The 23,556-nt window shown below is 51.5% G+C and overlaps 1 protein-coding gene across 2 annotated transcripts in view; it reads right to left on the reverse strand.

The window, feature by feature from the left end:
- The window catches only part of DSCAML1 (DS cell adhesion molecule like 1), a 323,770-nt gene that overhangs the window by 122,497 nt on the left and 177,717 nt on the right, over positions 1-23,556 (reverse strand). Inside the window, exons 4-7 of one of the 2 annotated variants that reach the window (XM_075073502.1) lie at positions 10,033-10,179; positions 5,002-5,280; positions 2,323-2,598; positions 784-1,080 (exon numbers count right to left, since the gene is read on the reverse strand). In XM_075073502.1, coding sequence (XP_074929603.1) covers positions 784-1,080; positions 2,323-2,598; positions 5,002-5,280; positions 10,033-10,179 — 999 coding nt within the window. The remainder of the gene's footprint in view (positions 1-783; positions 1,081-2,322; positions 2,599-5,001; positions 5,281-10,032; positions 10,180-23,556) is intronic. The other variant, XM_075073503.1, reaches the window with a different exon arrangement.

The following is a 23,556-nucleotide window of genomic DNA, read 5'->3' on the forward strand; positions in this document are numbered from 1 at the left end:
CAGAAAAAGAAATGGAAAGGACATGCAGCTTGAAGGTGGAAATTGCAATGAACGTCTCTGGCATGTGACAGCCGCCAGCTCTGGGGGAGTCTGGATCTGCAGTCTGGCCCAGTGTAGCCCTGGAACATAACCCCTGAGGGGCAGGGAACCACGTGCTGCTGAGATGCACGGGGCTTCCTCAGTCAGCACCTCTGCAGCACGGTGACCCTGACAATGCCCCAGGAACAGTGCAGAGCCACTTTCCGAGAGCTGGCTCATGAGACAGGGCTCTGCTTTACGAACTGAGCCGTTTGCCTCACTCTGTTACAAAATGTTTGGAATGGGAGAGCCAAGCACCTCGGGATGGCTAGCCAGGGCCCGTCCAGCCCCATCTCCGACAGCGGCCAGCACCAGATACTTCAGAGGGTGCAACCCATTTCCCATTGCTGAAGCTTAGCTTTGGCAGAGCAGCATGGGGGTTCACTACACTCCTCAGGGCTGTCGATGTCCACAACAGCCACGTAAACACTCGATTCTTCTGGGATTCCTGCTAAGCTTTTGGCCTCAATATTATCTTGAGGCAATGAGTTCCGTATGCTCCCCATATTCTGCCTTACTTGATGAGCCACGGGGAAGGTTTGTTCGACCAAGTGCATGCTGATGATTTGAAGCAACTTTAAAAGTACGGCAGGGCAGCGGGGGAGCTGGGTGGAATGGCACAAAAGAAGAGAGATTCTACCAAAAAACAGAACAGAACAAAGCCCAGTACAAGTCCTATGCTGATATTTAAAAGTAGACAGGCACCTCTTACGTTTATTCGCGCTTGGTATTCGGCGCTGCCCACTGAGTTCCGCGCGGCGCACCGGTACACTCCTCCATCCTTGATCTGCGGGCTGGTCACGTTCATGTGGCTCACTGTGGTGCCGTCCGACATGGTGTACTGGTTGGTGCGGTGCCCGTTGTCCCTCTGGATGGGCTCATCGTCCAAGGCCCAGGTGATGGTGGGTGGAGGAGCGCCCTTGGCGGCACACATCAGGGAGAACTGCTCGCCCGGGTTGACCACTTTCTCGCTGAAGGAGGAGACGATCCGGGGGGTCCCATCTAGGAGACACACCCGGAGAGGGACATGTTAGGGCTTCAGGCTGGGGCCGTCACAAGCAGTTGCGTTTAGGCACAAGCTGGAGTGAGGGTTTTAAACACTGCTTAGACTGTGTGTTCTCTGGGGGCAGGGGCGTCCTGTTCTGTTTGTCCAGGGCCCAGCACAACGGAGCCACAGGCCTGGACCAGAACCCCTAGTGTTTCCACAACACAAACAAACAACAACAAATCAATGGGGTGAACGTGCCTGACACTCCATACGCCCTGGCCAGGGCCCCATCATCCTAGCCTGCATTCCCCAAGGAGGAAGGCTGCTGCTTTCAACAGGGTTGGTGAGAACTGGGGGGACATCAGCTTAGTAGCCTTTTTCAGATGAGACGTAAAAGGGAGCGTGAGACGGCAGGGACACAGGGCCCAGCCTCTCCCCTGGCACATGCTCTCGAAGGAAGGACACTGCTTGGAGGCAGAGAAGGGAGAATGCCTCAGGGGAGGATAGGCCCAGACCCAAGGCCAGGGCACCACCATGAGCCCCACCTGGCAGCTCCTCCTTTCCCCACTGTCGCTTCTTTTGCTTTCTTGGTACAGACCCTCTCTGCAGAGGACAGGGCCCAGCTATGGTTCTCTCCCTGCAGTTACTACAGCAGCTTACACCTGTTATCAAAAGTGCCCTAGGACCTTCACTAAAGGACCGCACCTTCCTGACCACACCATGTCTGGGAAGTACATTCAGCCTCACCTAACTCCTCCTGCAGACAGGAATTCTTCTTCCCTCCCTTTCCTGAAATACTGGGCAGAGTTGCTAGGTGCTGTTAAATAAGCATTGGTTCTCCCCAGAAATAGCTGCATTTCAGTGCTGGGTTGAGTGACTCCTACATCACATGGGCATTGCATGGAGTAGTTCAGTGAACTGTTGTGAAGCACCTTGGGAGCGCTGGGAGCATCCAAGCACTTGGGGAGAGCTTGGCATAGCAGAACCTCTTCGCTTCCAGGTGCAGAAGTGGGCAAACTTTGCCAGCACAGGACGCAGAGGGGTGTGTGGAGACAGCTCTGGAGCCCACTGGCCAGTACGCACAGGCCAGGAAGTAGGGGAGTAGGGTCTAATTAATGGGCAACATTCTCCTCTCCTAGGGATGCTGTAAATCTCCCTTGCACTTGTTTGCACACAGAGCTTCCAGGGGTGGCAGAGGATGCTGGAGAGCCCCTTTGACTCTCCTCCTCACCGTCATTTCCGAGAAGCCGACTCACCCTCCAGTGCAATGATGGAGAAGTCCTGCGCCGTTTGGGCTTTCCGGGTGGCGAAACACTGGTAGGCCCCAGAGTGACTCTTCTGTGCAGCAGTGATGAGGAGAGTCTCATTGCTAATCCCCCGGATGGAGATATAGTTGTCCAGCACCACCAGGTCTGTGTTGCGGTACCAACGGAGGGTGTACTCGGGCGAGCCGCTGAGGGCACAGGAGAGGATGACTGTGCTGCCAATGCCTGTCTTCAGCTTCTTTGGCGTGAGGCTCACGTGCAGAGGGTCTGTGCAAGACAGGGTGGGAGGCAAGAGAAAAAACACTCAGGGCTCATGGCCTGGGAAAATGATCTAGCGATCGCTCTCTCGGCACAGGCGGTGGAGGGCCCCAGAGGAACCCGAGTGGCACCAGCCGAGCTGCACCAGGGTGTGATCTGGCCCCATCATGCTGAGTAGCAGCGAGGTCTCCCTTCTACTCCCTGGGCTGCAGCAGGAGGATGCCAGCAAGCTGCTGTCAGGAACGCTGCAAGTGACCAGCCGCAGTGAGCACAGCAAGGCCTTGGCTTCACTAGGAACCAGGTGTGTTTTCAACATGCACTAGTGAGCACACGCTCAACTCCTAGTGTAGACAAGGCAATTTGCATCCAAACGTGTGTTCGCTGGCTGGGGTCAGGAGTCTGCCTCAGCCAGCAAACTCCTGGGAAAGGTAGACCAGCTGCAGGCTCAGCCTCCTGCTCCTTTCCATTAGCCACTGAGTCAGGAGCAAGAATTGATTTGGTGAGGGGAAAGGGGGCTTGCCGGAAGCAGGAGCATTACACAAAACCTACCCCTGATGGGGGCTAGATGGGGGGAAGGGGCAGGGTGTTAGTGAAACTGTATCCATCACAGCCCGGAGGAGCCATCACAGCGCAGGGGCAGGGCCAGGCTGGCGTGGCGGCCGGCACCAGCTTGGCTGGGAGACGGAGCACTCCTTGCACAGCGCACTCTGTTAGTCCCTTGATCAACGTGGTCTCTCTCCCTTCTCTCCCCGGGAAGCTTTAGCCTGACTGCACGTGAAATGTCAGTGCACAATAAGCCAGGTGTGTCCCTGACCTTCCTCAGAGTCTGCAGCAAGGGCCCCTTATCTTACTGTCACCCCCACACACGCTTCTCTGCGTGGTGCAGACAACATGCCCACCAGCCAGGAGCGCGAGGGGCAGGCAGTGCCTCCCTTCTGTATCGTTTTCGCTTGGACTGCACAGGAGCTGCCCTGGCAGGCGTGAAGAGGCTGGCTGCGTTTGGAAGTAGACATCACAGCCGGCTGATGTGCTAGGTGTGACAGGCCTGCTCTGAGCAGAGACTTCCTTGGAGCTGCTCGCTAAGCACGCTGTTCTGTTGGGTGGGGCCTCCCCTTCTGATCCAGCCCCATGCACGCCCACCTGCTCCTCCACAGACACGCAGAACATGCTGAGTGTCGCTGCAAGAGCTGAGGCAAACATGCCCCCCATCCCCAGTGGCATGCTACACAGCTGGGTTACTGGGGACAGAGGAGACCCCCAGGACCAACACGTGACAGAATTTACTGTTTGGCTGGAGTTTATTAAATATAAAATCAAACAAAACGCAACATGTCACACATTGAAAGTCTCTCAATGTAGCGCTCTGGTTTTCCACCAATTCCAGTCTGTTCCCTCCATTAAGATGGTAAATCTGGAGCTCTCGGAGATATGTTGCTGCGATATAAACAAACAAACTTCTTTCAAATGCTCTGAGCTGGGCATGTAACACCACAATGTGCTCCGGCACACAGCGCAGTTAACGTCCCGAGCCTGCGATGTACAAGGCTTTGTACAACAGCTAGCGCCCAGAGGGCTATGTCGTTCTGATCACCCACCCATCTCATGCAGTTCTGGAACGGAGACAAGCAATAGCCATGCTACAATCCCTCAGAACCACCTGCCCCATGCAAATCAACAGCCCTGGGATGACCCTGGGTGTGTCTCCAGATTCCTGACCAGAACTTTGGAACAACCCCAGAGGGGGCTGCCCCCAGACAATCCATCCCAGATTTAACAAAAGGCCAAGGAACGCCGGGCCAGGACTTTGGGAGGTTGGAGAGGACACCCCCACCCCGGGGCATGATCAATGAAATCCAGTTGCGCACCTAACTATTACTGATTTTTAAGGAGAAGCCAGTAAAATGGGCCATAACATTAACACACAGAACATAACCCAAGGCATGTAAAACCCACGCTGCCCAAGGCATCTGGGCAACCAAACCCAACGTGCACGAGAGAATTGAAATCCAAACTCCATTGCAGCACTGGGCTATCCAGCAGCAGTCACGACTCCCCTTTAACACCCACTTTGGCTGATTGTTCAGGCTCTGGGGAGTTCAGGAAGGCCCTTTCTGATCTGAGCAAAGATGGGCCTGAACCGTGGCCCTTAGATCCCACTGGACACAAAGTTTGGAAGTGGGAGGGGGTGGGATTCACCATCTTGGCCCATGCCCAGCTCCAATATTAATAAAATGAGATGAACAAAAAACAGGATTACTGTCTCTGAAGAGGTGGATGGATGCTTTCTAGAGATGTGCCCCCTGCCCCCACCCCCCATTCCCCAGATGTGCCCCCTGCCCCCCCCCCCCTTCCCCAGATGTACAATGGGGAGGCCCATAACTTTACATTCTCCATTGTTTGGTCAGCTCTCACCTATGACTGTGAGGGTCCCGGTGACCTCTGCCGACCCGAAGGTGTTTGTGACCTCACAGATGTAGGTCCCACTGTCCTCCACGCGCAGGTCACTGATTGTCAGTCCTGTGATGCGCTTGGTCCACCTGCTGTCTGCAGGGAGTGGGCGCCCGTCCTTGATCCACCGGATGGCTGGGTTTGGGTACCCGGAGGCGATGCATGGAAGCTCCACCAGCTGGCCTGCCTTTAGCTCCCTGGACTGAAAGCCATCTAGGATGGTAGGAATGGATTCTGCTGGGTCTAAGAGCAGAGGGGAAATAAGCTGCTCAGAAGCAGATATGGAGGAAAGGCCGACACATCCTTCCTTCAGCCTGCACCATCTGGCTGGTGCATGATGTGGGCAAACTAGAGTGTTTGGTTATAAACACTGGGGACCCAGGATTCTTGTCTGAGCCATCACTAGAACAGGGACACCAGGGAAAGTCTGTGCTTAGTGACCTGGGGGCAGCCACAACCACAAAACTCAGCTATAAACTCTCCAGACATGGGCTCTCCTCCTCTGAAGACCCCTGGGTATTGTAGATGGCAGGACAGCCCATGGCATGGTTAGGAATGGGACAGCCAGCTGCAGCCCTGGGTCCAGCGTGAACATATGCTGCTGCTTTCGGGTCGGCCAGTGCAACCCACCCAGCCTATGAGCCCTGCCAATTGCAGCACAGCTTGCACGCACCTGTGGGGGAGGGACAGGTGTGACCAGGGAGGCAGGTGGGGGCCTAGCGTGTACTCAGTGAGCAGGGCGATTGGCCTAGGGTGGGGCAGTACCTAGGCTGACCTTCCCACTCCCCCCGCTTCTCTTCCCAGGAAGGTAGGGAGACAAATGCACTATGAGAGGGTGGGATAAGTACAGCACAGTAGGAGCTATGCAAGGCGACCTAACTGGTGCAAAAGACATACATTCTGTGGTATATTTCAGCATTTACAAGGACAGGGGCCCATCAGGCGGAGAAAATTAACCACTGAGTCTCAGGCATGAAATTCAATTCCAGAGGAAAGACACGGCTTTCATTGCACCCACACTGCAGAACACCGTGACATGGAAATACTGGCCCTGGCCAGCATGGGGCCAAGCCAGACTGAGCGCCCTCACCCCAAAACAGAACACCCCCAGCATGGGAGAGGACAGCGCAAAGCCCAGAACAGGTGAGTGAGCGTGGGTGGGGGGGTCCTGTCCATATGAGAAGACAATATGAAGCCTGGTGAGCGAGACTGGGGGGGTCTTGTCCTCAGAAGAGAACGGAGCAAAGCCCAGGGAAGGGGCAGTTCCTGTCCATGCCCGTCAGGTGGGAGGACATACGAGTAAGGGATCTGTACGTCTGGTCAGCCCAGCTGCTAACTCTGTGGCCCAGTATGCCAGTCCCGGCGGCTGACCTAGCTCCACCTCCTCCCCCAGGGCCTGCCTCCTCGTGGGCAGGTGTTGGCAACAGGTGCCACAGGGCCCTGCCCTTCAGACAGCTACTTCGCTCAACAGCCATGAGGCGGCAAGGCAGTAGCTCCTGGATACTAATGACAATGTGCAGGTGCTCAGCTGAGAGGTGCATTGGGAAGTACACAGCGCCCAGCAAACATGATTTAACCCTCGCAACCCCGCTGTGGGGTAGCTGTCACGGAGTCTGGCCCTGCACCCCTCTTCCTGGGACCCACAGTGACTTTTATCCAGCCAGTAAAACAGAAGGTTTATTGGACAGCAGGAACACAGGTTACAGCAGAGCTTGCAGGCACAGTCTGGACCCCTCCACTGAGTCCTTCTGGGGGTTCAGGGTGCTTGGATCCCAGCTAGGGTACCCTGAATTCCTCCCCATAGCCCAAACCCAAACTGTCCTGCCTCTCCTCCTCCGGCCGAAAAAACCCTTTGTCTCCTTCTCCTCCGCCCAGCAGCTCCCCCTCCCCCCTGCCGGCTCACATTACAACCTGACTACCTGTCCCTCACCTACAGACATCCCCTGCTTTCCCGTTCCCCACACAGACAGTCCCTACTCCATCACAGTAGCTACGTATCATCTCTCTTCTACTGATGAGGCATGGAAATAGAAGTGACATGCCCAGGTCACACAGCGAGTCAGAGCTGGAACCTAGGAGCCCATCTTCCATTCTCCATCCAACCCTCTGCTCACCACAAGCCCACACTGCACTGCCAGGGCACGGTCCTCAACCAGTTAATACAGGAGCCAAAACCAACACAAACATATGGCCGAGAACTAGGGATTCGAAGTTGATTGGTGCAAGGGGTGATCTGAATTCAAGCCAAGTGAAGTCCCTCCCGATTAGAGTAACTTGGGCAGGCAGTGAAGCCTGGAGCTCCTCGCGACACCCGGCAATACAGACTGTGCTGTCTGCTGCAGTATCACTTGCATCTTCGTCACATTGCATCAGGCAGCTCACATAGCGGCCTGTCACATCATATCACATCATAGCCCGGTGTCATGCTGCACGGCTTGCCAGGCTACCCAACTGGCAGCTGTACTTCACTTCCAGGTTTGGGGGGGAGGTAGAGTGGGGCGAGGCTGGAAGACAGGTGGGCAATGCAATCGGCAGATGAGCGAACTTAGATGAAAGGCGGCTGCATCTGCTTCTGCATAGAGAGCTGCCACTAGAGTGAGCCCTTTCTGGCCAGCCAGCCCTGAGCCAAAGCCCCTGCACCTCTTCCAGTACGTCCTGATGCACCAAGAATGCAGGGGGTGTCTGTGCCTTGTTAAAAGAGCTGACTCCCAATCTCATTAACCTACACAAAATCGCCCCAGCACCACCCCGTCCTGTGTCATTTTGGGGGGAGTTAGTGGACAGCAGGGAAGGGTCAGGACAATTGCCAAAGTGTGTAGGAGGCCAGGGTCAGCTTTCCTGACACGTCCCTGGATGGAGCTCCAATCCTGACTTGTCACCCCTCAAAAACCTTCTAAAGCCCTGGGATCCCCACATGCACCTGTGCGCAAGTACTTCAGTCCCGACCTCTAGTGCCTCCTGCTTTCCCGCCCTGCCCTCCACACCTCACACATACAGAGAACTCAGCCCACACCCCCCTCATGCTAATCTGCAGCACCCCTGGCACTTAACTCCTACCAGGGCTCCCCACGCCCAGCCCTGCCGATGCCCTTCAGATCTCAGCACTCTCATCCCCCACAATTCCCCTCATCCCTGCCGACGCCCTTCAGACTTCAGCACTCACACCCCCTGCAATTCCTCCCCATCCCCCTACACCCAGTCCTGCCAACGCCCTTCAGACCCCAACACTCGCACCTCCTGCAATTCCCCTCATTCCCCCACACCCAGCCTTGCCGACGCCCTTCAGACCCCAACACTCGCACTCCCTGCAATTTCCCCCCCAGGTCCCCACATCCAGCCCTGCCGATGCCCATCAGACCCCAACACTCGAACCCTCTTCAATTCCCCCCTGTGAAGAAACTGCCATGGTCATTTCTGCCCAGTGGAGAAATGCTCAGGAAGGAGTGGGCTGGAATCAACACTCATGTGCGCTTGTGACCTTGGTGGCATTTGAACAGAGCCTGCGGAGGAGAATGGCCATTGCTTTATCTTGCTGTACTACCAAGAGCTTCTCCAAGAACTCTATAACCACCAGTTCATAATTAATATATTGAGGGAGTTAAGTCCATTATATTGCTAAGAAAATGGAAGTCAATGTAAATAACTGATCGGCTACCTTTTGAGAGCCAGAGCCATAAATTAATGCATGGATCAGAGCTCCTTCCAGCATGGGTCCTACCAGCTTGGCCAGCTCTATCCTCTGGAGATCCCAATGGTTCCCATGTCAGGCTCTGCGACAGGGTGCTGGGCTCTGTCACGTCAGCCCTGCTTAAGGGAAGTTAATTTGAGCCAGCTAGAGAAAACCTGCACCTAACTGGTGAATGGGAGACAGCTGCCCGCCCTCTTAGCCTGGGGTATATAAAAGGCTGCGAGAAAGGAAGCCAGGTGGGGGAGCAGAAGCAGAGCAATAGCTTTCCCACACTGAATGCAGACACTAGAACCCAAGCTGGGTAAGGTGAAAAGGTTGGTGGGATCACAACCTGTAAACAAACGACACCAGTGGTTTCTGAACCCCAGGGTCGGTCTTTGAATGACACTGTCAGCACAGCAGGAGCAGGAACCAAGAGGGCCTTGCAGCACCCTGTTACAGGCTCCTGTCTGCAGAGTCACACAGGGAACGTTCAAACTGGACAGGAGCCGAGCCCCTCTCTGGGGCTACTTGTGCTGGCTTGTCTGGCCAAGAGCTAGCGCTCCTGGAGGTGAACAGGAGGATAAAATCTTCCCATCTCCACTGTTTTCCCTCAACATACACCCAGGCTTTCGCTCATCCTCATTCTCTCTCTGCTGCCCCCATCTCCACACACCCACAGAAAACAAAGCAAACAAACAACCCCCACGCAGGTAATAGAAAGGCCGTTGTCTGCTGACTGGATAAACAGAGAGAACTGAGGCCAAGATGTCCCAAAGCGCCTAGTGACTCTGGGTGCTCAACAATGCAGAGTCAACCCGCGCAACTCATTGCCAGGGGATGCTGTGAAGGCCAAAAGTACAACTAGATTTTAAAGAAAGAATTAGATAAGTTCATGGAGAACAGGTCCATCAATGGCTATAAACCAAGATGGTCAGGGATGCAACCCCAGAAGCTGGGACTGGACGACAGGGGATGGATCACTTGATGATTGCCTGTTCTGCTCATTCCCTTTGGGGCAGCTGACATTGGCCACTGTTGAAGGATAGGATGCTGGGCTAGACAGACCATTGGTCTGACCCAACGTGGCCATTCTTAACTCGAGACACCAGAAAGAGTGGGTGCTCAGCGCAGCACAGTCTGAAAACCTAGTCCCTTTCAAGGCTCTCGTGCTGGGCTTCCCAGTCTCAGTAGAACCTCCTAGGCTGTCCTTTTACATACACGTTACCATCTTGGGAGTGTTCTGATATCATGGTGACAGGGGCCAGGTAAGAAGATTGAAGACACAGACTCGCACACACAGATTCAGTTCAGATCCAGAGACTTACCTGACACGGAGAGCCTAGCCCCATTGCTCTGACGTGTCTCTCCACTGTACTTGTGCTTGGTGATACACCTGTAGGTGGACAAGGCATCTTCCTTCTGCACGTCCGATATGTACAAACCTCCATAAAAAGTAATAAAAACCCTATTTTCTGGAGACACAAGCAGAAGAGAGGGAAAAGTCTGGTTATTGCTCTGTGTTTGATCAAACTAAACATATTTCATCACTAGGCAGTAAGAAGCATCCCAGGGATGGGGTGAGTGAATGGCTGCTCTGCAGTGAAGCATGCACCTGTGAATCTCTCAGTGAAGATACCATAAAATAGGGGAACTCCCAAGGAAGTTGCATAGAGTTACAGAAAGGAACAAACTCAAAGCTGAATTCAGGGGACAAATTCGTCTGTCACTTGCCCTGCTGCACCTGAGGAGCTGTGCACCTGCTAGCACAGGATGAGAGCCCGCTGTGGTCAATACGGCATCTGGGCAGCCCAGACAAACCAAGGGTCCAACTCCTCCCTCAGCTCGGGGGCCTAGAAAAGGAGAGAGCTGCAGCGTTTGTTCATATCAGAGGCGCATACAAACGGAAAGCCGGATGTGCAGATACCATTCTGCATGTGAATGAGTCTTGCCCAAGAATGTAAACCTGGGGTCAGGACGCCCCAATACCTGGACCGGGACATTCCATAGGAATGGTGTTAGATGTCCATTTTAGAACGTACTTGTTGGTCATAATCTTCAGGTTAACTTAAAATATACCCCTCATCTGACTGAATGTGCTCCCAATAGAAAAGCTCAACAAGAGTAAGCTGTGGTGCCGGCTGGTTGCTGAAATGCACTGGACAGACAGAATTTAAGGCTGCACTCTCAGCTTTGGCACTGGCCTCACTTCTGGGTCTAATCATGCTCCATTTTACTATGGGCAAACTAGTACGTCTCTGCAGTACCCCTGCAGAGGCCCAATTAACGTGCGGAAAGGGATCAGAGATCCTGGGCCTGGGAGGAGCGTGAGAGGCGGTTCCACGGTGGCTTGTTAAAGAAGGCAGGGCCAGGCGAGAGGCAAGCTTACAACTCCAAACTCAGACCGTGCTGCCGAGTCTCAGCATGCCCTACTGGAACGTGGCAATTAAAATTAAATCCATCCTGCCGAGTCAATAATTAGCTGAACTTACTTAGAAGCTTGCGAAAACAAATAAAATCTTAAGTTGATACTTGAGCACCAGGGGGAAGATTCCAGAGGACAGCAGGTAACAAGCAACATAAACCAAGCCAGCTGGACTGGTGAGAGAGTCCACAAGGAGACATTCTGGCACCGAAGTAAGGCCTCTCTGGCCATGCCTCAGGCTAGTGAGCAGGCGAACAAGGAGGCATTAGACCCCTCATTAACTTTATAATTCACCATGAATATTAATATATACTAATAATCAAATGCCTGGGTTGTGGAAGACCTTAGCAGCAGCATGAAAAGGAGGGCAAGCAAATGGCTTTGGAAAGAGGCTAACGTTGGCTTTCCCCATTGGGAAGCACACTGTATCTTGCTCTAACAGCACTCACAATTCGTAACAGCTAGATAGAGCCTTTCACCCCCAAAGGGCACAAAAAGATTGGGCCCACCACTGCAATGCAGCCACCTCTGGAGCAGGACATGGCAGCTGTTCGCTAGCAGCACAGTGCTGCCACATAGCACCACTGCATAAGCCTGGAGACTGTCAGTAGAACGTCATTTCTTGAGTCCGATTTTGGCCATGGCAATGGGCAATGCCATGGGAATCTTCAATGACCACAGATGGAGGGGGGGAACCCCAGTTTTCTCTCTCATCTGAAAGATGGCTCATCCATCAGCACAGCACCCCCTAACCACAGACCTGGGAACAGGTCCGATACCCATTGAATCGCCAGGTTCGATACCCATTGAACCTAGGACAGGACCTACTGCGAGAATCAGCTTGCACCGTTTGGAAGTAGCCTGGACAGTTCTGTACTACGCAAAGAAAAGAGCATCTTTTATGCCCACAACAGAAGCAGAGATCTTCTGAAGTGAGGGAGCCAGAAGTCTGAAAGCAGCCTGGCACAAAGGCTCACAACCCACTCCCTGATCCCTCCCCCGCACCCAGCAGCTCTCACAGGCAAGTCCAAGGACAACCTTCAGAGGAGACTTCGTACCACGTAGCATATCAGCAGCAAACCACGTCACAAGGCAGCACAAAGCTCAGCCCCAACTCCAGCCAGCACATTTCCATCTCAGCATAAGAATGGCCCTACTGGGTCAGACCAAAGGTCCATCTAGCCCAGTATCCTGTCTACCAACAGTGGCCAGTGCCCAGTGCCCCAGAGGGAATGAACAGAACAGATAATCATCAAGTGATCCATCCCCTGTCACCCATTCCCAGCTTCTGGCAAACAGAGGCTAGGGACACCCTCCCTGCCCATCCTAGCTAATAGCCACTGATGGACCTATCCTCTATGAATTAATCTAGTTCTATATCAGCCAGATAATCATTTATCCTACTCTAACTGCAGTAAGAGCAAGTTCTGTGTCAGGGACTCTTAACAGAGAGAAAAATAGTGACTTCAATAAACAATTAACATTCATCTAAGTTAACAGAATGCCTAAATAAACACAGAGACTGGAAAGCCACCTGCAAAAATGTCTTTAGGTCCAGTAACTCAAAGTCCGGCCCAGGAGCCAAAAGGAGACCTGACAAGTAATCAAAATGCTCAATAAAGGAGTTGTTTGCACACTCCGGTTTGCAAAACCTGGAAGGGAAGGAAGGGAGAGAAAAGAGATATTTCTATCTCCATGTTTACAAGGAGGGGCTAGATGCTCATTAGTCAAAATCTGCATGTGTTGTTTTGTCTCTGTGTTATGACATGGCAAAGTCAATGCCGCAGCACACACAATTGCAGAACAGTCATAGCTCTGAGCTGTCAATCTGAAGTATCGAGGGATTAATACAAATGTCCAAAAAAGAAAAAAAGAAAGAAAAGCCCCACAGGTGCAATTGCAATAAAATGCAAATAGATCATTAATGTTTCATCTCTCAGCAAACCAGTAAGCACAGAATATTGGCTGTACTGGAATTTTAAGCAAGGGAGGAGGCAGTTTCTATGGCAACAAGCAGCTGCTGCATCTTGCTAACTGCTGCTCCACAACCCTGACTGTCCTCATTCCTCCCCCTACTATTTTTTTGTGCATACTTAATTGCAGTAACATTTCCAGAACGCCGTGTTACTCCTCCAGAAACAAAGGCTTCCCAAGCGAGAGCGCTGCGCAGCGCGAGAGAGGGAGTGCAGACAGCTGCAATAAGATGTTCAAACCTCTGGAGGGACCTTCCACAACATCAGTTCTGCATGTTTGATGAGAATCAAATTATGGCCTGCTGTGGGGGAAATGGATGAGGAACCCGCTAAGCCCACACAGTGGAGAGCGAAGAAAAACCCAAGGAGACCAAAGGAGAGGGGGGATTATCCGCACCACAAAATTAATACAAATAATGCCCTGACACCTATTTACACTTGGCCTCCCTGCCACCAGGTCTGAAATGGCCTCCATGAGGTTATAAGAACCCTCCCTGCCCGCCATGCAGAGAGGCTGGCTCCCCAGGGTGGGAGAGCCAGCCAGAAAGCCAGCCACAGGAGTTCAGAGTGCTAGAGGTAAGGTGGACAGGGAGCAAAGCCAGGTGGGAGTGCTGTGAGGGCAAACGGACATAAACCATGTGCTGGGCCAGAAAATACAAAAATGGCTCCACCTCAAGTCCTTGGACTCCACTGGGAAGCTTGGCTCGGACAAGGGACAGCAGCTCTGCTTGCTGAACAGGGTTGCTTGTGCTCTCCGTACACGGAACAAGCCAGGGAACCAGCGAGGACAGCTGGGATGTGCACTTCTCCAACCAACTGGACCCTGGTCCCAGGCGAGCCGAGTAGCTTCAGTGGAAGCCCAGAAGCACTCCAGCAAGGTACATACAAAGACCACTGCCAGCTCTCTCTGAGCTTCATGAGCACTCACCAGCCCTGACTCAACTCCCCAATCCCTGGGTATCAGGTAAAACCTGGAGCAAACTCACTGGGTTGGTGGGAATGTTCTCCTGAGCTACTCCAAATGCCTGGCCAGGGGGCACGTTCCCCAGACACCAACAGAATCGGCACTGGCGGAATGGTGTGTGGAGGTAGGCAGAGCAGGCAAACAGATCTCCTATTTATCCCAGCCTGCTGCCTGGAGTCACTCTGTGACTATGGCATCACGCCTGGTGCCAGGCAGCTACCACTGAGCTCAGTACAAGAGCTCAACACCCGAAAATCAGGCCATTCAGAACAAAGGGCCCATGGACCATTAGCGCCATGTTGATGCTTCTCATGTGCTTAAGGAAGGCAAAATGGCCAGCATTCTCCATAAACCCGACTGCAAGGAGCACGCTAAGTCCTTCACTCCTCTCAGTCTGCGTGGGAGCCACTCAGATTTGGATGGAAACATTCTGTGAGACACAGACAGAAACCTCTGGGACTCCTTAATAAGCTGGCCCTCTCTGTGGGAAAGGACTTCCTGGACCGGGGTATACCTTTTCCACACCTGGAACTCTGCTAGTCACTAGCATGTGCCACATTGCCAACCCAAGGGCTGAAGTATCATGAGTCACAACCCCAAACCCATGACATTTTTAAAAACAACAAACGTGTTCTTTTTCTTTCCCTTCTATCCTCTGAGCTGTCAGAGGTCACCTTTTTAAGCTTTTCCTTGCAACCATGAGGACTGGAAACTTATTTTCCCCAGTGAAAGCTGAGATTATCCCATATTCACATGACTCCAGAAGCTGGGGCTCTAAGAAAAACACCCACCAAATATTGAGAGACTCACTATCAAGTGACAATAACTGGCAACACAGCATGAACCTGTGTCTCTGCCTGGGTCTACAAGTCGAGTTCTGTATGAACTGAGTTATGTACAAGCTGTTCTAAAGTTTGTAGGGATTCCATGACTGGGGTATCAGGGCTGGAAGAGCTTCATCTCTGAAAGTAAGTGCAAGATGGGAAACAATTACCTGCATACACAATACCCTGCAAGCCGTTCTTCCCCTGGGCATTCTCCAGGAATGGAGAGCATGGGGTCTATGGACGTTCCATCATTTATCTTCACAGCAACAAGAGTGTTCAGACATTAAAACCTTCTGGGCATGCAGTGGATTGGTCCATTTTAATATTGTTCAAAGGTTAAATCTCTTGAGTGACGACAAAAGCCCTCTGCACTGGAAGTAATAAGCACCTCGCCCATTGCAATATACAGTTTTAAAGACACTGTGACATTAAATTTAGGGTCTACACAACCCGATGACGTCTCTTCAATTTTTAAAAAAAGAGACAAATAACTTTGTCTAAGAGAATTACCCTGGATGGCGGGAAAGACATGGGCAATAACCAACGTGAACCACTCCAACTGAGACCTCTCCAAAGTGACTTATTGCCAACTCCTCTAGCGAGATTAACGTTGATGACTCTCGAATAAAGTCAAATCTTTCTGCCTGCCAGGAGGTGGGAAAGGTTTACGGGAAGCAGAGGATTAAGTGCATCTGTGGCCAGATTGAAGCTGCACTGTTTTAACAGCTCTCAGAGCTGGACACGACTAGCAGCCTCTGCAAATAACCTTCCAAAAATCCCACTACCCAGGGATGGTGTGGGGAGAAGAAGTGAGCTGGAGATGATGGAGGAGAAGGGGCCTTTGGCATCTCTTACTCCTCTATCCTCCCTCTCTCGTGTTCCTACATCACAGAAGGTGGATCCAATGCACCATGCTCCCTGCAGGACATGAGGGTAGAAAACAGGGGAACATAACTCCAGCAAGGGCTAAAGAGCCAAATCTGGGGAAGGAGGCAGACACTTAAGACTTGCCTTGATCAGATTGTCTAGACAGAGATGGTGCATCTTGGCGAGCAGATCGCAGAAGAGTCTCCATGCATGGCCATGTTTTGGCAGGCTACTAGGAAGGTATCTCAACCCCCAAAAGCACATACAAGCCTGGGGCATTGCCAAAGCCCGTTTCCAGACCCAGAAGCCTGTAGTGGCCAAGAAACCACAGTATCCGTCTCAGGGCCTGTGACGAACTGGGACTGTTCCTAATGTTTGCTCTGAATACTGTGTTGGTGCCTCAGTGTCCCCTAGGCAGTTCTTAAGTATCTTGGTGGTGGGATAAGGGTGTGTGATTGCTACAGAGGAAGGGGCCAGTGCCCCTAACTGCCGGGCACTCTGTCTCCTAGCAACTGATGGCCTGGGCCCCTCCTCTGCAAAGGTGCCAGCTGAAAGTGTTGGAGACAAAGGGATCAGGTGACCTCCTGGCCCGGGAAAGGAGCTGAGCAGAGAGGAGGGGCTGGAGGGAGGTTAGTCTGGAGCTACCTGGGGATAAGGAGTGAAGTGCAGACCTAGGGGTCTGGCTCACTGCCCCCCAGAATGGACCCGGCCGAGGGGTCTGGTTCGCTGTATCTACAAGCTCTGTTTTAGACCCTGTTCCTGTCATCGAATAAACCTCTGTTTTGCTGGCTGAGAGTCACGTCTGACTGCAAAGTGGGGGTGCAGAACCCTGTGGCTTCCCCAGGACCCCGCCTGGGTGGGCTCGCTGTGGGAAGCCCACGGAGGGGCAGAGGATGCTGAATGCTCCAAGGAGAGACCCAGGAGGTGAAGACGTGTGAGCTTCTTGCCCTGAACAAGTCTGCTCCAAGGGAGAGGAGGCTCCCCAAAGTCCTGACTGGCTTAGTGGGGAGCAGTTCCAGAGCATCGCCCGGTGACTCCGTGACAGGGCCTTCCAATTTCAAGTGAAAAATTACAATCAATACAGGTTACCAGTTCCTGCTCTATCCAATATAGATTTATAAGAACAATGGGGTCAGGGCTGCAAGAGAGAGCACATTGTATAGTTCATAAGACTAATGAGAGAACTTTCCCTTGATACTCTGAGGCCAATACTTCCTTGTGCATTCTGTTGTAACTGCTGGGGGATCAATAGGTGCCAGCATTTATTAATTAGCTGTGGTTTGAGCGTATGCATCCCACGGCATCCAGGGCAGCCAGTGATTGTTGGGAGCTATTTTCAGCCGTGGGTAAAGTAACGACTATCTCCTTGGGGCAAAGACGGGGAGGGAGGCAGGGAAGCCCCGATTTTCAGTGTACTTCGGCTTTCCTGGCCTTCCTTTCAACGGAGCTGTCATCTGCAAAGGGACAGGGAGTCTGTGTCCTCCAGCTCAGCAGTAATGGAAAATCTTTGCCACCTGGCATCCAAGCACAGGTGTTATTTTGTAGGCCTGCTGCCCGGACCATGTTACCCCTCTGTTTCAGTCTATCAACACCTCTTCAGCTGCCTCCCTTGAGATCCTGCACAGCACAGATGCCAAGGAGACCACCCCCGCTCCCCCAAATCAGCCACTGGGGCTTTGCACAATGGGCTGCCTCTCAGCACAGCCACTGTAATTAAAAGGCTGACCTGCCGGCCGATAGCTTTGCACACACCTAACTAGAGTAAGGCTAGATTAGGCATAGATTAAGGATCCATCCCATGGATGTTAAACAGAAGGCATCAGTTAATCCAAATGTAATCAGCACTGTGAGATATCTGACAGATGTATTTTCATGTTTCCCTGCATACACAATCCCGGGGGGGGGGGGGGGGGGGGGGGCGGGGGGGGGGGGGGTTTCCTACCCCTTTCAAAGGCGACATATTTCTCCTGTGTAGCTGTACAAGGCTGAGTAGCAAAGAGCAGCCAAACGCCCATGCAGAACACGTCCACCTTCAAGTTCATGGGCAGCTGCGAAATAACTGATTCCAGCTCAGTAAGTGGGTCACGCTTTGTACCCAAGACCTCCCTGTCCTCCTCCTCCTCCTCCTCCATCTGGGAAGAGCAAGGCTTAGCTCGAAAGAGATAACATGTCCTGGAAACATCGTCTTGCCTCCACAATGGCTTTGGGAGTCTGAGGTCCAGGTCCATATTCATAGATTCACAGACTCTAGGACTGGAAGGGACCTCGAGAGGTCATCGAGTCCAGTCCTCTGCCCTCATGGCAGGACCAAATACTGTCTAGACCATCCCTGACAGACATTTATCTAACCTACTTTTAAATATCTCCAGAGATGGAGATTCCACAACCTCCCTAGGCAATTTATTCCAGTGTCCAAGCCACCCCCGACAGTGTGGAACTTTTTCCTAATTCCACCTAAATCTGCCCTTGCTGCAAGTTTAAGCCCATTGCTTCTGTTCTAATCATTAGAGGCTAAGGTGAACAAGTTTCTTCCTCCTCACTGATACACCCTTTGAGTATACCTGAAAACTGTATCATGTCCCTCCAGTCTGCTCTTTTCAAACAAATAAACGCCAATTCTTAGCTTCCTTAGAGGTCATTTCTCAAGACCTTTATCATCTGTGCTCTCTCTGGACCTCTCCAATTTCTCCACATCTTTCTGAAATGGGTGCCCAGAAACTGGACACAATTACTCCAGTTGAGGTCTAACCACCGCAAGCAGAGTGGAAGAAATGACTTCTTGTGTCTGTTTACAAACACACCTGTAATGCATCCCAGAAATCACGTTTTGCTTTTTTGCAACAAGTATCACACTGTTGACTCATATTAGCTTGTGGTCCACTGACCTGAGATCTTTGCTGCCAACTCCCTCCTAGACAGTCCTTCCCAAACTGATGTGTGAAACTGATTGTTCCTCCGGAGTGAGCACTTTGCATTGTCTTATATTGAACGTCATCCGGTTTTACTCAGACCATTCTCCAATTTGTCCAGAAAATCATTTTGAATTCTGACCCTGTCTCCAAAGCAGGTCAATCCTCCCAGTTTGGTATCGCCGCAAATTAATAAGCCGTAATACTTTCCTATGCAACATGCTAACGTCGTTGATGAATGAATGAAAGCAGAGCCGGTCCCAAAACAGACCCCTGCGGAACTCCACTTGTTAATACCCTCCACCTGGATTGGGAGCCATTAATGAACTAATTCTCTGAGCATGGTTATCCAGCCAGTTATGCACCACTCTCTGAGCATGGTTATCCAGCCAGTTATGCACCCACCTTATAGTAGCCCCATCTAAATTGTATTTGCCTAGTTTATCGATAAGGATATCATGCGAGACCATATCAAATGCCTTACTAAAGTCTAGGTATACCACTTCCACCGCTTCTCCCTTAACCACAAGACTCGTTATCCTATCAAAGAAAGCTATCAGATTGGTTTGACACGATTTGTCATCTCTCAGCCCTGCCTGAAGCGGCCATCTCCTGGGAGCGAGAGACTAGTTCAGTCTGCAAGGCCCCAGGGTGCACATTGTGTATGCTATGAGACACGAGACAGACACCGGGAAAGCAAGCTACCCTCTCCGAGCAGAGGATGGCCAGCCCAGAGCAGGAAAGAGGCAGATTGACGGCATGTAGTGGGGGGAAGTTTGAACAGCCAGTGCCCTTGCTGCTCCCCCTTACAGTGGGGAGAAGAGGATCTCCAGTGGTACCCAGTGGGGACTTTCACCAGCACTCAACTTACATGAGCACATTTAAACCCTTACCTGACTTGTACTGAGCAAGAGAACTTTCTCCACATGAAAGGGGAGGCTACGCCTGGAGACCAGGGTTGTATGATTGCCAACGTCTGAGTGGGGCCCGTCTCAGCCAGCCCAGTTCTCTGCTCTCTGCTCCACCATGCACTTTCTGCCCGCACAACCTAAGGCTCCAATTAAGCATTCCACTGCTGTTCCACAGGTATCGTTCTTTTATGTGGTCACACTGTAACTTGAGTCTCAAAGGGACCATTCCAGGAAGTGATTTTAAACAATACAAAGAGGGATGCAACATCAGAATGACCCACTTTCACTCTGAAGAGCATGGGCTGGGATTTGAATACCTTTTGCATACTAAGCAGCCAGAATCCACACAGGCAGCGTCTCTGGGGATGGGGTGCCTTACAGAGCCAAGGCATTGGCCTCCCTGTGCAACGCCTGAGAGAAGCCTGCACAGGGAGGCTTGCTTTCAGAGCTGCCTCAGACAGCTGAGCAGCAGAACAATCTAGACCTCACTGAATCTCTTGCCATGCACATGCCAAGCCACTGACCTCCCAGTGACTGAGTGCGGAGGCAGAAATGCTCCAGAAATTAACCCACCCCCAACACCGCATCTGATCCAGATACTGTGCTAGGTGGGATTCCCATGTTCTCCGCCCCTGGACAGCAGGTGGGGAACGTGCTGACATCTCACAGGGCTGGGGGCATTTGAAAAAACTGGTCCTCTCTGAACCAGCTGCAGCATGTGACACTGGATAGATGCTGAGTCAGAGAGAGGAAGAAAATAAAACAGGAGAGATGAAAACTGAGGAGTCATGAAAGGCTTTTCTCTTTCTGTCCTTGGTCTCTTTTATAGGCACATCTCTATCTTCCCCTGTTACAGGATTAACACCCATCTCTCATTTGCCTAGTGCAACAAGATTTTATTTCTAATTATGCCGTAATAAAACTGGGAGCACTCCCAGGGTTTTCTCCAAATGACTTGTAGACACTCTGCAAGATTGGATCCCACTCGGCTTCATTGTAATAGCATCTCCCTGACATTCATTAGACATGCATGAAGGGGACGTTTTAAGAATGGAATTGCATTTAAATGGATTTTCTGAGCGAGGAGAATGACACCAAAGAAGAGAAAAAGGAAAGGAGGTGGTTTTGAAAACAGGATGTAATTGTTCCGGGGAGTGGAAATAGAACTGCCTGACTCCAAACCCTTTCCTGAACATGCTGCGTGGTAGCAACCACAATGTCCCTGTCATTCAGCAGCACCCGCTGGAGACCCACCTCCGCCGAAGCATTACAACAGCAATGGCTGCGCCTCTGAAACAGAAATGCAGATATTATCCTGCAGATAAAATCACTAGCAGGCCAGCCATAGGAGCTGTGCTGCACAGAGGGCCCAGACACTGCTGGCTGTGAGACTGTCCCCACGACGGTCAGCCCCTGAAATTCTCACATAGTGGGCACGCAGTGGGATGCATGCGCTGCTGGGGGCGAGGGCTCAGCTCAGGTCACTGCAGAACAAGAGAAGCTGCTGAGGGGAAAAACTAAGTAGGTGCCAGCTCCTCCTAGCCAAGGCAGGACAGTTCCCTGCAGCACATCCTCCTCTACTGCTTTCTGCTGCTTAGCTCTGCTATGTCCTAGCTGATAGGCCTGGCCCCTCTCCCCTTGGAAGACTAGTCCACAGCCAAAGACGACTCACTGTCCAGATATTCAGCCTTAATTTGCCCTTCTTTAATTTTTCCATAGACCGTAAAGCCACGAGGGGCCACTGTGCACTGCACAGACCCTAGGACTGCCCAGGTTGAACGACAGCCACTAAGGGAGAATCCTCCACGACCCTGCGTCAGTTGTTCCAATGACTAATTACACTGGAAAATGTCCACCTTATTTCCAGTCTGAACTGGCCCAGTTTCCACTTCCAACCAATGGATCTTCGGTCCAGCAGAACAAGTGTAACAAGAGCCCATTATTAAACGTGTGCCGCATGCAGATACTTACAAATTGTGTTCAAGTCACCCCTTAACCTTCTCTTTGTTAAACTGAACAGATTGAGCTCTTTGAGTCTGTCACAACAGGGCATGTTTCCTAATCCTTTAATCATTGTCATGGTTCTTCTCTGAAGCCCCTCCAATCATCAACATCCTTCTTGAACTGAGGACACCAAAACGGACCCACATTCCCATAGCAGCCAATCCCAAATACAGAGTTTATATTATCTCCCAACTTGATATTATCTTTTTTATGCATCCAAGGATCACATTAGCCTTTTTTGGCCACAGCATCACACTGGGAGCTCAGGTTCAGCTGATTATCCACTATGACCCCCAAGTCACTGCTTCCCAGGAGAGAGTCCCCCATCCTGTAAATATGGCCTGTGTTGGTTGTTCTTGGATGTATGAACACATTTACATTTAGCTGAACTAAAAGGCATACCGTTTCCTTGTGCCCAATTATCAAGTGATTCAGATTGCTCTAAATCAGTGACTCATCCTCTTCACTATTTACCATTCCCCAATTTTTGTGCCATCTGCAAACCTTATCAGTGATGATTTTATGTTTTCTTCCAGGTCATTGATAAAAGTGTTAAGCAGCATAGGGCCAAGAACAGGTCCCTGCGGGTCCCCACTGGAAATACACCCGTTCGATGAGGATTCCCTATTTGCAGTTACATTTTGAGACCTGTCCATGAGCCGGTTTTTAAACTGTTTAATGGGTGCCATGTTCCTTTGTATAGTTTTATCCCAGGACTCCAGGTTAGACTCCTGTGACCTCCCTCCCTGCTATTTCTATTGCCTCAGCTCCCAAAATGTAGTCCAGGTACTGTCCAAATGCAGAGGAAGTCTCTGCCCCAAAGGGCTTCCAAACAATAATTCTCCTCTAGCCTCGTTTACAGCCATGGAGCTGCTCTGTCACCTCGTTTGCTATCCAGGAACCAGACCACACAGGCTTAGCTCTTCTAATCTCGCTAGGCTTCTGAAGGCAGGGCCATACTCATTTTAACGTGAGAACTGCCAGCCACTGTAGCTGAGCCTTAGAACTCAACTTTGACTATGTAGGATGAATGCCACGTGCTGTTCAGGGCTGGGTCTGCACTGCTCTGGTTTGAATGTCAGCCCTTCAGTAAATCCTGCCTTCCTTTTGGCCTGTCATCTCCCAGCGTTAAAGAGCTCTCATTGGACTGCCTCACCCCAGCTATTATTGCCAAAGGCCCTTTTATTCCTTGTACTTTGCAACACTTCCTTCTTCCTGCAAGCTCCCACTAATTAGCACTGCCTTCCAGCCAGCCCCAGACTCACAGGAACGCTTCCTCCCATGAAATGGCTCTGGGTAGTGAAAGGTTAAGCTCATTCACAAGACGGATGCTATTTAACACATCTCTCACCTGGAGAGAGAGAGACTTCCTGCCTCTCGCATGATTGATCCCCAAAGCCGTCTCTAAATCCACCTGATATTATCTCAGGTTTCACCTCATCTGATGCGCGTGAGGTTTAACACATCTACCTCTGCCCTTTAATAGATGGCAATACTTATTCATCATTTGCAAGTGCTCTCTTCTTCCTTAATGTCCCTATTACAGGAAGTCTTTCCTTCCAGCACCCAAGGCCCACTGCCCAGGGCCCTGCATTATCATGTGCACACCCCGCTCCCTCTCAAAGAACTCTGTGCTTAGGCTAGGCCCACCTCTTGGTCTCCACAGCAATTATGTACATTGGCAGGGTTTTACTGCCCGATACAGGCCCTACACAGGCTACTGAGAACCAGAGAATACAGATTTATTTTGTGGATGCTAATCCCCTGACAAATCCCATTCCATGTATTTCAGAGCTGCAATTCAGCAATGGGTGTTTTTCCAGTGAATTGGCTCTTCGGGTTTAAAAAAGAACAGCAGGATCCTAGTCCATCAGTAAAAACGCCACATTTCCCCTAGCTTCGGTTTTGATCACTGCATTTAAGCCTGAGAGAGCCAACAGAGCTGCAATGTCTTCTCCTCTACCAACAACTG

This window comes from Chelonoidis abingdonii, chromosome 18 (genome assembly GCF_003597395.2).
Source record: "Chelonoidis abingdonii isolate Lonesome George chromosome 18, CheloAbing_2.0, whole genome shotgun sequence".
Lineage (NCBI taxonomy): Eukaryota > Metazoa > Chordata > Testudines > Testudinidae > Chelonoidis > Chelonoidis abingdonii.